Source organism: Camelina sativa, chromosome 5 (genome assembly GCF_030686135.1).
Source record: "Camelina sativa cultivar CO46 ecotype springtype chromosome 5, ASM3068613v1".
Lineage (NCBI taxonomy): Eukaryota > Viridiplantae > Streptophyta > Magnoliopsida > Brassicales > Brassicaceae > Camelina > Camelina sativa.
This window is the reverse complement of record NC_141884.1, coordinates 36,413,173-36,427,804: the sequence shown is the minus strand read 5'-3', so window position 1 is coordinate 36,427,804 and position 14,632 is coordinate 36,413,173. Positions and strand designations below refer to the sequence as shown.

General features: G+C 37.4%; 2 protein-coding genes across 2 annotated transcripts; both read right to left on the bottom strand.

The window, feature by feature from the left end:
* Positions 1 to 135: 135 nt before the first annotated feature.
* On the bottom strand, positions 136 to 5,058 carry LOC147944817 (uncharacterized). The gene is made up of 3 exons (XM_087512732.1): positions 2,959 to 5,058; positions 1,513 to 2,892; positions 136 to 1,416 (listed from the first exon to the last, which is right to left on the bottom strand). The coding sequence occupies exons 1-3, from the start codon at positions 5,056 to 5,058 to the stop codon at positions 136 to 138; spliced, it is 4,761 nt and encodes a 1,586-aa protein (XP_087368858.1).
* Positions 5,059 to 10,495: 5,437 nt separating this feature from the next.
* Positions 10,496 to 12,518, bottom strand: LOC104787916 (transcription factor HHO2-like). Its single transcript, XM_087451148.1, has 5 exons — positions 12,055 to 12,518; positions 11,712 to 11,962; positions 11,282 to 11,612; positions 11,086 to 11,162; positions 10,496 to 10,973 (listed from the first exon to the last, which is right to left on the bottom strand). The coding sequence occupies exons 1-5, from the start codon at positions 12,185 to 12,187 to the stop codon at positions 10,704 to 10,706; spliced, it is 1,062 nt and encodes a 353-aa protein (XP_087307274.1). The 5' UTR covers positions 12,188 to 12,518; the 3' UTR covers positions 10,496 to 10,703.
* Positions 12,519 to 14,632: the final 2,114 nt, after the last annotated feature.

The window sequence follows — 14,632 nt, the reverse complement described above, 5'->3', positions numbered from 1 at the left end:
TTGAGTCGAATTTTCCACTTCGCGCAGAACTCTTCGAACTTCGAGGAGATGAACTGTGGGACATTGTCCGTGATGATTTCACACGGGACGCCGTAGCGGTAGATTATGCTCTTAAGCACGAACTGTTCCACTTCGTCATGTTACTTTCGCATAGGCTGCCGCTTCTACCCACTTGGAGAAATAGTCAGTAAGAGCGAGCACGTACTGGACTCCTCCTGGTCCTCGATGTAATGGACCGATGATATCCATAGACCACCTCATGAAAGGGTAAGGTGCGGACACCGAAGACAGGAGCTCGGTAGGTTGATGGATTGACGGGGCGTGCTTCTGGCACTTCTCACAAGTTCGAGAATACTTTTCGTGGCCCGTGACCATGGTAGGCCAGAAGTAACCTTGCCGTTTGATTTTGAAAGCCAGAGTCCAACCTCCGGAATGATTCCCATTGGGACCGTCATGAACAGCTTTCATTAGCATCGCGGGCTCTCTGCCAGCCACGCACGTTAGATAAGGACCGGCTATACTTCGGCGTAGAAGTATTCCGTTGTGAATGCAGTACCGCGCACTGATGACCTTGCGTTTCCTAGCTGCCCACTTGTCGGCTGGGAGTTCCCCTTTTTCCAGGTAAGCCCAGATCGGGCTCCGCCAGTCGTCTGCCCCCCAGCTGTTAGAATTCGTGCCGCTCGAGGTGGCATGTGGGATAACAGCTTGATTATCAGCTGGTGAGCTCGATGATTCCGGAGTTGAACTTACGTTGAGCTCGGCGAGAGGTGGGTGAACTTCCATTGGAGTAGGCAAGACAGGGTCCGGATCTTCCGAGGGTAAAGAGTCCGCAGCCGTCTTACGAGCTGCTTCCTCAGCGGCCAACTGTTTTTTCATTGCTCGGGTGACGACGTGTGTGCTCTCCAGCCGGATGCTTGGGAACTGGATGACTTCGACGGGGATGATCCTTGTCGTCGCAGTATCCGAAGTGGATGCCAGAGATGCTAAAGCGTCCGCAGCGGAGTTCTCACTTCGTGGGATCTTAGTGATTTCGAACTCCTCGAACTTGGCGACTAACTCCCGAGCTGTGGATAAATAAGCCTCCATACGACCATCCTTTGTTTCGTACTCTCCCAAAAACTGGTTGGTGACCAGCTGCGAATCGCAAAAAGCCCGATGTTTTCGGATACCAATCCCCACTGCGAGGCGTAAGCCAGCAAGGAAAGATTCGTACTCGGCTTCGTTGTTGGACGCACTGAAAGCCAAGCGGAACGATTGCTCGATCACTTCGCCTGTAGGAGAAGTGAGGCGGACCCCAATTCCTGCCCCCGATTTGGAAGAAGCACCATCAACATACAACGTCCATGGAGCCTCGACGTTGTCGCTAGCCGAAGAGGCTAGTGGGAGTTCGATCAAGAAATCAGCCAGCACTTGTGACTTCGCACAGGTTCGAGTCCGGAACTCGATGTCATATTCGCTCAACTCGACAGACTATTTAGCTAGCCGTCCGGATTGGCTCGGACTATGTAATACCGTTCGAAGTGGCTGCGTTGTCAGGATAATGATTGTATGGGACTGGAAGTAAGGCCGCAGCTTTCTTGCCGAAGTGACCACTGCTAGGGCCAATTTCTCCATCATAGGGTACCTGGACTCCGCCCCAGTAAATGACTTGCTGATATAGAAAATTGGCCGCTGCTCCCCCCTTTCCTCACGAACCAAGACTCCGCTGACTGCACTGTCCGAAACGGCTACGTAAAGAAAGAGCGACTCACCGAACTCGGGCTTAGCCAATACCGGAGGTTCGGACAGATAGGCTTTGAGCTGAGCGAACACCTCCTCGCACTTTGCGTTCCAAAAGAAGTTTTTTCCCCCTTTTCGTAACAGCTGGTAGAAAGGGAGGCATTTGTCCGTAGACCGGGAAATGAAGCGGTTGAGAGCTGCGATCCGTCCGTTAAGGCGTTGCACTTCGCGCAAGGTCCTAGGAGAACTCATAGACAGGAAAGCGTTAATCTGCCTCGGGTTTGCTTCAATTCCTCTTTCTGTGACGATATACCCCAGAAATTCCCCTGATGGGACCGCAAAGAGGCACTTCGTGGGGTTAAGCTTCATCCCGAACTGATTCAGGATGTCGAAGCAGACTGTCAGATCAGCGAGATACGAGCTGGCTTCCATTGATTTCACCAGCATATCATCGATGTAGACTTCCATGGTCTTTCCGAGTTGATGCTCAAACATTCGATTTACCAGCCTCTGGTAAGTTGCTCCCGCATTTTTTAATCCAAAAGGCATCACCTTGTAGCAGTAGATTCTGCGGTCCGTAATGAATGCAGTCTTTTCCTGGTCGTCCGGGTTCATAAGGATTTGGTTGTAGCCAGAGAATGCATCCATGAAAGACATCAGCTCGTGACCCGAAGTGGATTCAACCAACCGGTCGATATGCGGAAGTGGAAAGCTGTCTTTGGGGCACGCCTTATTCAGGTCGGTAAAATCAACGCAGACTCGTGACTTTCCATTCTTCTTTTTGACTACCACTGTGTTTGCGAGCCACTCAGGGTATTTTACTTCGCGTATCTGTCCTGCCTTCAGTAAGCGCTCAACCTCTTTGTTAACGATTTCAGCTCGCTCAGGGCCTAGCTTCCTTCGCTTCTGCTTTACAGGTCGGAACGTAGGGTCCACATTCAGCTCGTGGGAGATAACTTCTGGACTAATGTCGGGCATCTCGTCTACGGACCACGCGAAGGTGGTCATTCTTTCTTTTAGGAAGGCTATCAGACTGGCGCGGAGCTCGCTATCCAATCCTACTCCGATCTTTATTTCCTGATCCGGGAACTTGTCATTGATGAAAATGGACTCAGTGAGGTCACCTTTTAGCTGCTTCCGAACTGGATTCTTCGGGACCTCGAGCTGTGGTTGCTATTGGATCAGGAGCTTGTGACTTGCGAGGTAACAGCTCCTGGCCGTCCTTTGGCTTCCTAGAACCTCCCGGACTCCTTGTGGGGTCGGAAATTTGACGCACTGATGGTACGTCGAGGCCACCGCCTTCATCTGATAGAGCCAGGGAGTTCCCAAAATAACATTATAGGCCGCAGGTCGGTCGAAGACCGTGAACTCCACCATTTTGACCACTCCTTGAGTGGACACTGGTAATGTGATCGTGCCCAAAGACATTGACGTCTCGCTAGTGAACGAGACCAAAGGTGAGGGCGGTCCTGCGATGTGCTCTTTCCCAATACCCATTCTGGTGAGTGTCTCAAGGAAAATCAAGTCTACCGAACTCCCAGTGTCAATTAGGATTCGGCAGACTTCATGGTTTGCTACGTCAAGCGAGATGACGAGCGCGTCGTCGTGCGGAGTGTCCAGCCCCTCAGTTTCCTTCTCGGAGAAAGAAATTTTAGGTAGATCGCTTGCTACCAACTTAGCTCGCTTCGGCTGGGGGCTAGTGAGCTTCCGCTGATGGTCTTTGATCGCAGTGACGGAGTTCCGAAATAGACGCGATCCTCCCATTATCACGTCGATTCTTTTCTTGGGAGCTTCACTTCCATCGGACTGCTTCGGTTTCTTTGAAGGTGGAGCGTCCTCGTCCAATTCGGGAATCGCTTTTTGCTCCAATTCCTCAATTGTGACATTCGGCATTTCTCCTGCCACATATTTTTCTGGGAGGAGATGCATCAGCTTCTTACAGTCACGAGTAGAATGACTGTTGGTTTTATGGAGCTCGCAGTACGTGTCCTCATCTCGGACCCATTTGTTACTTGGGAGTACACCACTCTTGGAGCGCGGTGAAAATGGAGGTTTGGACGGTGAATTCTTTGGAGAATTTTTTTTGGGAGATTGAGTGACTGCGAAAGTGCTCGGCCCGGACTTCGGAGTCGTAGGCGGAGTCTTTTTGGCAGGTGCTTCGAACCGTGGCTTTCCTGCTGGCGGAGCGTTTTGTTTTTGCGCAGCAGCGAGTTTGTCCTCCTCTGCGACTATCCAGTTCGAAGCCCGGTGTAATGCGTCCTGAATAGTTGGGAAACGATTCACGGACAGCTCTTCGCGGAAGCGAGATTCATACCAGAGGCCGTTCTTAAGCGCGGCCAGGGCAGTGGAGTCCGAGAGTACGGGAATCTTGACCTGGATCTCCTTGAACTTTGTTATGTAAGACCGCAGGGACTCTCCAGCCTTTTGGCTTAAGTTCCAATACTGAGCATCTGTCACCGCAGTTTCGATTAGGCTAGAATACTGCTTGACGAATGAGGTCGACAGCTCGGTAAAGTTTGTTATGGAGCCAGCTGCTAAAGATGCGAACCAAAGCAGTACCGGTCCACTAAACGTTTCTGCGAACAGCTTGCAGTACCCAGCGTCTGCTTCGTGGGGCTCGAGGTCCACCCGGCTAGCTGTTAGCAAGAAAGTCTTGAGATGATTGGTAGGATCTCCTTTTCCTTCGTAGCTCGAGAACTTAATTTTGCCGGTATCTTTGATGCGGACTCGAGCTATTTGATCGGAAAAGGGAGTTCGCCTCGATTCCTCGATCACCCGAAAAATATCCGGAGCCGAAGTGGTTGCACTATGCATCACAGACCGCATATCCCGGATTTCGCTCTGCATACGGAAGATCTCGGGATTGGTGACATACCCCGGAGTCGAAGTGTTTCCTTCTACAGGGAGAGGAAGACGGACTGGGACCTCAGAAGATCGGAGGACACCAGGCTGAACCGGAGTATGGCCATCGCCAGTCAGCGGTGGCGCTGTTTGTGTGTTGGTTTGGGGCGGGAACGAATCTCCCGGAGTGACATTTGTTGCTGCCACTTGCGAGGTGGAAGGTGGAGTCACACCAGAGAAATCCAAAGCACGTCGACGCGGGTTTTGGTCGGAGGACAGGAGGTCGACCCGGTCGGCGTACGCGCGGTGGGAGGCCGAGAGATCGGCTACGGACGTAGTGATTTCCTCCAGACGAGTGGAAATCTGGCCCTCCAAGCTGTCGAAACGTTCAGTAAGAGCGGCGGAGGCGGCTTGCTGACGGTCGGACTTCTCGGACAAGTCCTGCAGGAGCTTCTGGATCACCTCCAAGGATGCCTGATTGGGAGAGCCGGTTGCCATAGCGGTGGTTGTGTGGAGTGAGCTTGTGTATGAAGTCGGAACTAACGAGAGTCAGGCGATAACTCCCCCTCCTTCTAGCGCCAAATGTGAGAACTGAAAACGAGCTTCTCCTTCCGAAGTGATTTAACTGTGGAGGAACTTATCGCCGTTAAGTAATTCCGAACTGATTTGAGAGAGTTTTTGAGTATTTGATTTTGTATTGCTTTTTCGGAAAAAGGGTTCGATCCCTTACAAGTGACACCCCCCTTACATATTTATACCGACCAATTAATTACCCAATTAATGTATAATTAATAAGACACGATTTGCGCGGACTAATTAATCCTCTTGAATGCAGGAATCTTTAACCGGGCCCGAGCTGCGAGCTGACCAGCATGAAGCGTCTCCGCGCTCTCTTTCTTTCTCCGGGCCTGATGGGCCGATCGGTAACATGCTTTCGGCCCATTAGACAAGCCCAACCTAGGCCCTCTTGCCTATTACCCGAGATGGCAGATCGTGGGTACAACAACAACTTTTTTTTTGTGCGTCAAAAGCAGTATTTATCGTAACAAATAAAGTTTTGGTCGCTCATCATGACTTGGAATGTCTATTATAGTAACACACACTGATAGTCTGATACAAACAAAGCGCAAAAGAAAACTAGTTTTCTCTTTTATCAGACACTAGGAAATATCCCGTGCTTAAAGCATGGATCAATATTAGAAAAAAAAATTATAATAAAATAATAAAAATTATTATTATATATTTTAAAAAAAATATTTTGTTTGAGATAATATATTTTTTTAATCGTTCTGTAAATCTATATATGTATTTTGAATACTAATTATTTTAGAATATTATATTACTTTATTTTTGACGTATATTACAGATTTATATTATTTGTTTGTTGTATTTGCATAATTATTTTGTGAAATATGAAGTAGTAATTTTAATATTATAATTATGAATAAATAAAATTTATTAATTTATCAGCTATATAAATTTTGTTTTACCAACCCGCCAATGTGAAAAGTAAAACACACATTTTATTTTCATAGATTGAGTAATATATATTTATTTTTAAAAACTCAATTCACAATACATACAGAAAAAAATCTGCATTTTATTAATCATAAGTATTATATGAAAATTCCAAACAATTTGTAAATAAAATAAAATAAAGATGATAGGAGAATCATAATTTGAAATTATAAGCTGGTTTCATAGATCCTTAATAACTCTTGTTTAGGATCATTTTGACCGCTTGTTGATTTGTTCCTTCCTTTGGTCTTTTTTTTATTTATAGAAAATTAGGTTTATGTATGATTTTATCTCGTTGGTGGGTTTTATAAGCTGTGAACTACTTGTTTAATTATATTTTGATAGTTTATCCTGTCATGTTTCATCATTTGTTCTGTGTTATTTTTGTAGTCATTCTTCGATCTGGAAATGTCTACGATCAAGTTCAAGTCCAAGAGTTGGTATCCGGAATTTACTCCTAATCGTAATTTTGTTACATGTTCTTGCTGCGGAGAAAAAGATGTGCACGGTACAATCTGCAGACATGCTACTTGCAAGTACTCACTCTGCGTTACTTTTGCTACGAACCAAAAAAATTCAAATCTGGTGTGCTGGAACATCAGTTGTTTGGTTGAGCCACCAAAACATATTATATTGTAAGTTTAGAAGTTGCATTGAATTGAATCTAATCATATGTATTTGCTGGGTTAACTTTTACCTTACACGTTGATGATTGTTTTTTTTTTTTTTTTTTGCTGAGATTATCATAAGCTTGTGCACTAACTAAGCACCCACCTTCCATATCTGTTTCTTTTGTTACCATTTGCATATGCTTCTAGATTGTAGTTAACAACGAAAGAGAGCAATTACTTGTACTTGAAGATATTTGGCTATATAGCCATATATCTATACTAGTATAATTGCATCACTTTTTGCTCAAAAATATGTTTTTGGAAATATTTGCCATTAAATGCTTATATTCATATCTAAACAAGTTTAGTTAACTCTCTCTACTATCCTTATAACCAAACACAATTAAAATATTTTAAATATCCATATATATAATATTCTACAATTAATATAGATATTTAGAAGATTTATCCCAGATTAAAAAAAAATATTCTCCTATCATCTCTTTTTGATTTTAAAAGTTAAATGTAGTGAATCATCATATAATACATAAAGTTAATAAAAATGAATATTTTTCTTGATAAATTGTGATTTGAATTTTTAAAAACAAACATATCTTACTCAATTAATATGTGTTCAACATATATACATATATAGTACATTTATCGCATATAGTAAATTATAAAATTTTAAGAAGTTTACGATTTATATTTGATATATCTAAACTTAATAAAAGTTTAAAATTTTGAATATTTAAATATATTAAAATTTTAAAATAACACAAACGAGTTATATTACATGACAGGTTATATGACATGACAGGATTAAATTGATAATACTAAAAAAAATTATTATTAATATGATAGTTACAGGTTAAATCCTCATTTTATTATTTTAACAACACCAATATAAAATATGTCGAATGAAACTAATTTAATTAAGATTATATTAAATAAATATTTTTGTGCAGTATACCGCGGATTATATACGAAATCACTAAAATTAACAAAATAGTACATTAGCAGAATTAGTATTAAAATAGTATATTAACAAAAAAATTTATGTAAAAACTTACTTCGGGTCATAATCTAGTAATTTGCAAATTTATAAGTAGTTATATGACTAGGATCAGTCCAAAGTAGGTTTATTACTTGTACTTGAAGATAATTTTTATTCACACATGTTAAGATAGTGATTAAACACATAGGATGATGATCCTAAATCCCTGCGATTTGTATAATAATTACACTAATAAATTTGACAAAAACTAAATCTTTCTTTTGTTTGAAACCTAACCATAATAAGGAGTATGTTTGGTATAGCTTTTTGAAATAGACAAAAATATGGACCACTATGACAAATGATGTATTATTATTGGTTGTTAAAGTTTTTCACACTTTTAATTTCATCCTAACTATTTGATATCATTTATTTTATAGTAATCAAATTTTTATTTTATTTTGCTTCACATCAAAATTTATTACTTTTCATACTCTATAAATAGAGACTTGATTTATATTATTTGAAAATATTAAAATGAATAAAATAAGGTGTTAAATTTTATTAAACAAAACCATTGTAGATGACAAAAATTAAATAGATGTTGAACTATTAGGTGGAGGAAAGAGATGATTATGTGGATTGTTAAAAAAAAAAAAGGAATGTGTTGAAAATAAAAACATATGTATATAGTCTTATAAAAACATTGTCTTCAATCGTTTAAAAAGGTGATTAGATTTTTATTATATTTGACATACGGTATACCGCTAGACAAGTTATTTGGTAAAAAAAAAAAAATTAATATTAATTATGTGTTAGTTTTGTTACTTTGTTTAGTGTTTAGAATTGTATTTTGATTGTTAATTCTATGATTTACCTACATTATACTAGAGAACAAAAATTTCTTACATAATATTAATTTAGTCAAGTTAATTAGATATGTCTATTACTCTAATATTGATATTGTTAACAAAATATTAAAAAAAAAAATTACCCATCTATTACCGAATGAATGATATGTTAAATTTATATTTATATTAACCAAAACCTGTTATGTATATTTTAACTTGTGACAGGACAAAATTCTTAAAAATTTAAATATATTTTTGATATTTTAAAATTTAAAACCTTTATAAAGTTTACTTTAAAAAAAAACAGAAATATTTGTAATATTTAAACTTCTTATAATGTTTATAAAACGTTTTGAATCACATCATATGAATAAAAAATCACTAATTTTATTAATTAAAGATATTATATAATAATTTAAATAAAAAATGACATATTTATGTTTTAACTAAGTTGAGAGATTTTCTTATCTTTTACATCTTGCCTATAAATAATTTTAGAATTTTGGTAACTAAATTTTGTAAGGATTAATATTGGAAACAAAAATTTAAATAAGCATAACTATATTTCAAAAATGTCACTATAGATAAAAATGTCATTTGGGCTAACAAATACAACGAGACATGTATCCTTCTTTTAAAAGTTCTAAGATCTGTCTAACAAAATTGGGCTGTAGCTAAAATTCGACACCAAAAAAAACAACAAATAAATATAGGAAAATATTAATTACTTAAGCCATGTACATACTATATAATATATAACATTCGTCTATTTTATTCAAAAAATTCAACCTACAAAAAACACATTTCTTGGTCACAAAAACAAAACGGACGAAGACTTTTTTTACACTCACTTGGCATTATTAAACCTACAAAATCCAAACCACGGACTACTTGACTAGTAGTCTAGTACTATGACACAGGAGTTGTGGCTGTATTTGTAGAGGAAGATGCCCCCGGCGAGTTACAGCTTCTCTCCACGGAACGCTTTGGAGATTGCGCCGTCACCGCAATGGGAGCATATACACCACCACAGTTGTTGGCTGCATCTGTCGGTGGGTGAAAATCTTGTGGCGACGGCACCCAAATGCCTCCAACCACCACGAATTGTGGCTGTTGCGGGTTAACATTACTCTGTGCCGCCACTGTTGTGGCTGGCCTTCTTGGTATAAAGTCTATATTTCTGAATTAATATTCCACAAAAATGGTTAGGACTAAATATTTGAGTAACAACATTTCATTTAATTACCATATAACGTGTGATTATTAAAACATAAAAATTTGATTAGTACTAACCTGTAAATGGCTTTTAACTTCGTCATTTGTTAATCCATCAACTTTCATATGATCTCTAATCTGTTTAGGGGTAGCAACTGCAAAAATTAGCCAATAATTATTACTAAAATCAAAACATGACCCTTTTACTCTAAAGATAAGCCCGGGTTCGAATCGATTTGATTATGGTTACTAGTACTATTAAGTAAGATTCAGAGGCGGCCACCGGCCACGTTAGAGTTATTTTTCAAGAAGACTTTATTTATAAGATTGCCATGCAAAAAGATAGATTTGTACAAATTCTATTATGTGAATGGTTTGGTTTAGTTGGTCAATGGATAATCGATTCATAACCTGCCACGTTGTACGTGTCCTTTCTTCGAGCAAGAGTAACCAACTTACCCATAAAACAAATCACATCTAATTGTGACTCTAATTAGCTACATCAAGATTCGCCCACGTGATTCTCGTACATCTTATATTAGATCCTTATAAAAAATTTGTCTTCAATCGTTTAAAAAGGTCATTAGATTTTTATTATAATAATAATGTCATCTGGGGTAACAAATACAACACAATCTTAGCTTAGTCGTTACGAGACATGTACGTTGAATCTCTGACCCTTCTTTTAAAAGTTCTAAGATCTTTCTAACTAAATTCGACACCAAAAAGAAAACAACAAGAAATATAGAAAAGGATTAATCACTTAAGCCATGTACATACGAATACTATATAACATTCGTCTACTTTATTCAAAAATTTCAACCTACAAAAACACATTTCTTGGTTACAAAAAAACAAAACGGACGAAGACTTTTTTTTTTACACTCACTTGGCATTATTAAACCTACGAAATCAAAACCACGATACTTGACTAGGAGTAGTCTAGTACTACTATGACACAGGAGTTGTGGCTGTATTTGTAGATGAAGATGCACCGGGCGAGTTACAGCTTCTCTCCACCGAACGTTTTGGAGATTGCGCCGCCACCGCAACGGGAGCATATACACCACCACCGTTGTTGGCTGCATCTGACGGTGGATGAAAATCTCGTGGTGACGGCACCCATATGCCTCCAACCACCACGAATTGTGGCTGTTGCGGGTTACCATTACTCTGTGCCGCTACCGTCGTCGCTGGCCTTCTTGTATGAAGTCTATATTTCTGAATTAATATTCCACAAAAATGGTTAGGACAAAATATTTGGGTAACAACATTTCATGTAATTACCATATAACGTGTGATTATTAAACATAAAACTTTGATTAGTATTAACCTGTAAATGGCTTTTAACTTCGTCATTTGTTAATCCATCAACTTTCATATGATCTCTAATCTGTTTAGGCGTAGCAACTGCAAAAATTAAACAATTAAAAAAAACAATTAGTTGATTAATTTAATTACGAATCAGTAATGAACCAATCAGGAAAAGAAAAAGAGAAAATCCTGTAATTAAAATTAATCTTAATTACCATGAGATCCTCCGAGCTGTTGAAGTGCGTTTAGGAATCGTCGGTGTAATTCCGGCGACCAGCACCGTCTTTGTTTTCTATGCGTTTGCGTTTGGTGCTGCTGTGTCATCTGTATCTGCTCCTCTCCAACTTTATCCAAATCACTTTTAGCACCACCAGTTTCAGTGGTGGAGCTAGTCGTCGTTGCCGGCGCCGGCGCAGAACTGGCAACTTTCACCGCCGCAGGTTGCAAATCAGTTTCCAAAACGCGTTTTTTATCCTTTTGAAACGGTTGAAACGCACCGCTTTTTGGTTTCACCTCCACCACTTTCGCTCTCTTAACTACACGCTCCTAATCATTCGATTTAACACATAAACATAATTAATTTAAACAACTCATAATCAAGAATTATAAAAACTCCTTTGGAAAAAGCTCAAAAGATTTAAATACCTCTTTAGGGTTAAGATCCGGTGATGGATTCCATAACTGAACAGATCTAAGCCAATCAGATTTCTTATTAGTCTGTTCAAGTTCTGGAGAAGATTCATGTTCTTCTTCTTCATCTTCTTGACTAAACGAACGCTTCTTGATTGGAATGAACTCTTCGAAAACAGGACCACCACAAACACTTGTGGTCTGTTCAGAACACTGTTGTTCTGATGTTGTCGTACCAGATAACTCCTTCCGACAAGCTTCGATCGCTACAGTAACCCATCAAGAAAAAGTGATTTTTGTAAGAAACTAGTATGTGTGTTGGGAGATATTTGAATTGAGAATGATGATACAAACATACCTTGAGTAACGAGTTCTAAACATAAAGGAAGCTCGCGTTGAAAGACTTGGATTTTTTTCTGTTCTTGTTCAAGTGCTTCAACGTATTCATGACATTTCTGCATTTTCTTAGCGTAATCAATCTCCACCATCATTACTAAAAAAGGTAACCAAAACCAAATGGGTTGATAGATCTATAGAGAAGAAAAAAAGAAGAAGAAGCTTTAATTAATCTCAAATGGAGAAAGAATAATGGATCTTTTAAATGGAATCAAAGCATAGAGTTGAAGAGAGAAGGGTTTGGTTTTGGGTTTTGGGTTTTGGTAATTGAAGTGAAGGAGATCGAGGTCGGGGCGTCGCGTACCTAAACGAATCTTTCAGAGTTTTATTTTTTCTTTTGGATATTTTTAAAAGGGTAAAATGGTAAATGAGGGAGGGTTGTGGGGTTAAGGGGTGTTTAATGTGTGTGTGAATATTCGGAGGATCAGATTCGGTTTTTTTTTTTTTTTTTTTTAGGTTCGCATCTGTTTTGTAATGATGGCTGGAACTGACGTCACTATTCTCTCTTTTAGATAAGAACGAAGACTCAACAATTCTCTCTAATTTGTTTCTTCCTTCTCTTAAAAGATTCACACTCCTTTTTTACAACAGTTTTAATCCTTTGTTTAATTATTTACAAACATTATTGTTTTTTCTGTTTTTATTAATTAATGAATAGTAAAATATACTTTGTTATTTTTCTAAAATCCATAAAAATAGACATTCACCTAACAAAATACGCTCATTAAATATATTCAAATACTCTTATAAGAAAACAAATATAATATTTTGATGACTTTAAATTAACCCCCAAATATTATGGTATTATTCACTTCTTTTTTTCTTTTTTTTTGACAACTGGAATCATCCACCTAATTCACTATCTGATATTTTTGCGTGTGATATATATTAAAAACAGATACTAGAAAGAAAGAAAGTAAAAAAAATTGAATTGGAAAGGAGCTAATTTTTGGTGAAGGAATATTCTAGGGAACCAAAAATAAAAGAGAGAAAAGAATCTTATGTAAGGAAGTGTGAGATTCACATTTGCCCACGCCGCGTAGTTTTAATTTATCTCCGACCTTTCGTTCTCCTCAAGAGCCAAATTCCACAAAATATGCCAATGTTCTTTTTCACGCGTTCTTCCGCGCGTGCCCACGTTGCCATATCTACTCTAGCGTATTCAATTTGATGCAACCAGATTCTGCTTTTGTCATTCATATATCCTTTCTTTCTTGGCTTTATTCATTTCATCTTTATCTGTTCAATTCATATATGGGATTGGTTCGACTTTTTTTTATCATTAAGAAATCAAAGATGTTTAACTAATAACTAGGATGATAAGCAAAGATCAGATTCATTGCAACATTCTATTAAATCAATTTGTTATAAAACTTAAAAATATCTTACTTTACATATAGACACATTTGTTGTCTCAGTTTGATGGACAGAGGAAGGAAGCAAATAAATACATGGTTGGTCTTATTGTTATGGTGTGGGACATAAATTTAAACGAGTCCATCAATTATTACTTTATTAGCTAGCACATATTAATTGTTTTTATGGAAGAAAAAAAAAACGACTACCTAATATCTATAGTTACATTTTTTATTTGTATGAATGTCAAAGTTTTAAGAAGAAAGCAAATTCTCGCACTGATTGGTAGCTTACTTTTAAGACTTTAATTTTTTTTAAATTATGACAGCCATTTTTTTGCCAATCATGCTTTTTTGGATTTTAATTTTTTTTAAATTTTAAAAGTCACTTTTTTTTTTCTTCCTTGTTTTCCTCTTTTTTTTTAAGCGTCAAATTCATGCTTTAAAACAAAACAATTTTTAAAGCATTCTTTTTTTTCACCCTTTTATATTTAAAACCTCTTCAAAAATATATATAAATATTTTACATATTTTATTTTTATAAATTAATTATTTTCATTTTTTTCTCTTTCTTTTAAGACCCATTTCAATAATAAATTTTATTTTTTCATCATCATCACTAATAATACTATAAAAAAGTTTATGAAATTCATCATTAATAAGAGAATAACATTCAAACAATGCATTGATTAGTGGTTAATAGATTTTTGATTGCTCATATAACTACTCAATAGAAAAAAAACATTCAAAACAATTAAAAGACACTATTGATATTTGCTAGTATAATCAAGAATCAATCACCAAAAACAAAAGAAAAATCAGAATATTGTTAGCGAAATTTTATATTGACTATTGTATTATTACTATCTTTTAATTTATTGTTGATGTGTATTGTTACCGAAAATTATTCTTATAGTTGTTTGTTTTTAATTAGTTTCCAAACAAAATTTCATATTTGATTGATTTATATTTTTAAAAATTTTAATTTATCATTAATAAAATTTATTTTGTCATTAAAATGTTATATAAAGTAATTTCTGACATAATATATATTTATTATTAATACTTATAATAATAATAAAAATAACAGCTACAGCTTTAAAAGTTGCTGGTAAACAATCAGATTTTAACAGTTAAAGTTTCTACAGTCAAAGCATCTACAGCCAAATTCTCTACAGCTAAAAT

What these genes read in the sequence shown, in the direction of transcription:
- LOC104787916 (XM_087451148.1), bottom strand. Translation starts at nt 12,187, where the DNA reads ATGATGGTGGAGATTGATTACGCTAAGAAAATGCAGAAATGTCATGAA. An exon ending in ACAGCTCGGAGGATCTCATG is followed by an intron (nt 11,163 to 11,281) that starts GTAATTAAGATT and finishes TAATTTTTGCAG; the next exon opens with TTGCTACGCCTAAACAGATT. An exon ending in AAGTTAAAAGCCATTTACAG is followed by an intron (nt 10,974 to 11,085) that starts GTTAATACTAAT and finishes ATATTAATTCAG; the next exon opens with AAATATAGACTTCATACAAG.
- LOC147944817 (XM_087512732.1), bottom strand. Translation starts at nt 5,058, where the DNA reads ATGGCAACCGGCTCTCCCAATCAGGCATCCTTGGAGGTGATCCAGAAG. An exon ending in CCCCACAAGGAGTCCGGGAG is followed by an intron (nt 2,893 to 2,958) that starts GTTCTAGGAAGC and finishes CTGATCCAATAG; the next exon opens with CAACCACAGCTCGAGGTCCC. An exon ending in CAACGCAGCCACTTCGAACG is followed by an intron (nt 1,417 to 1,512) that starts GTATTACATAGT and finishes ACCTGTGCGAAG; the next exon opens with TCACAAGTGCTGGCTGATTT.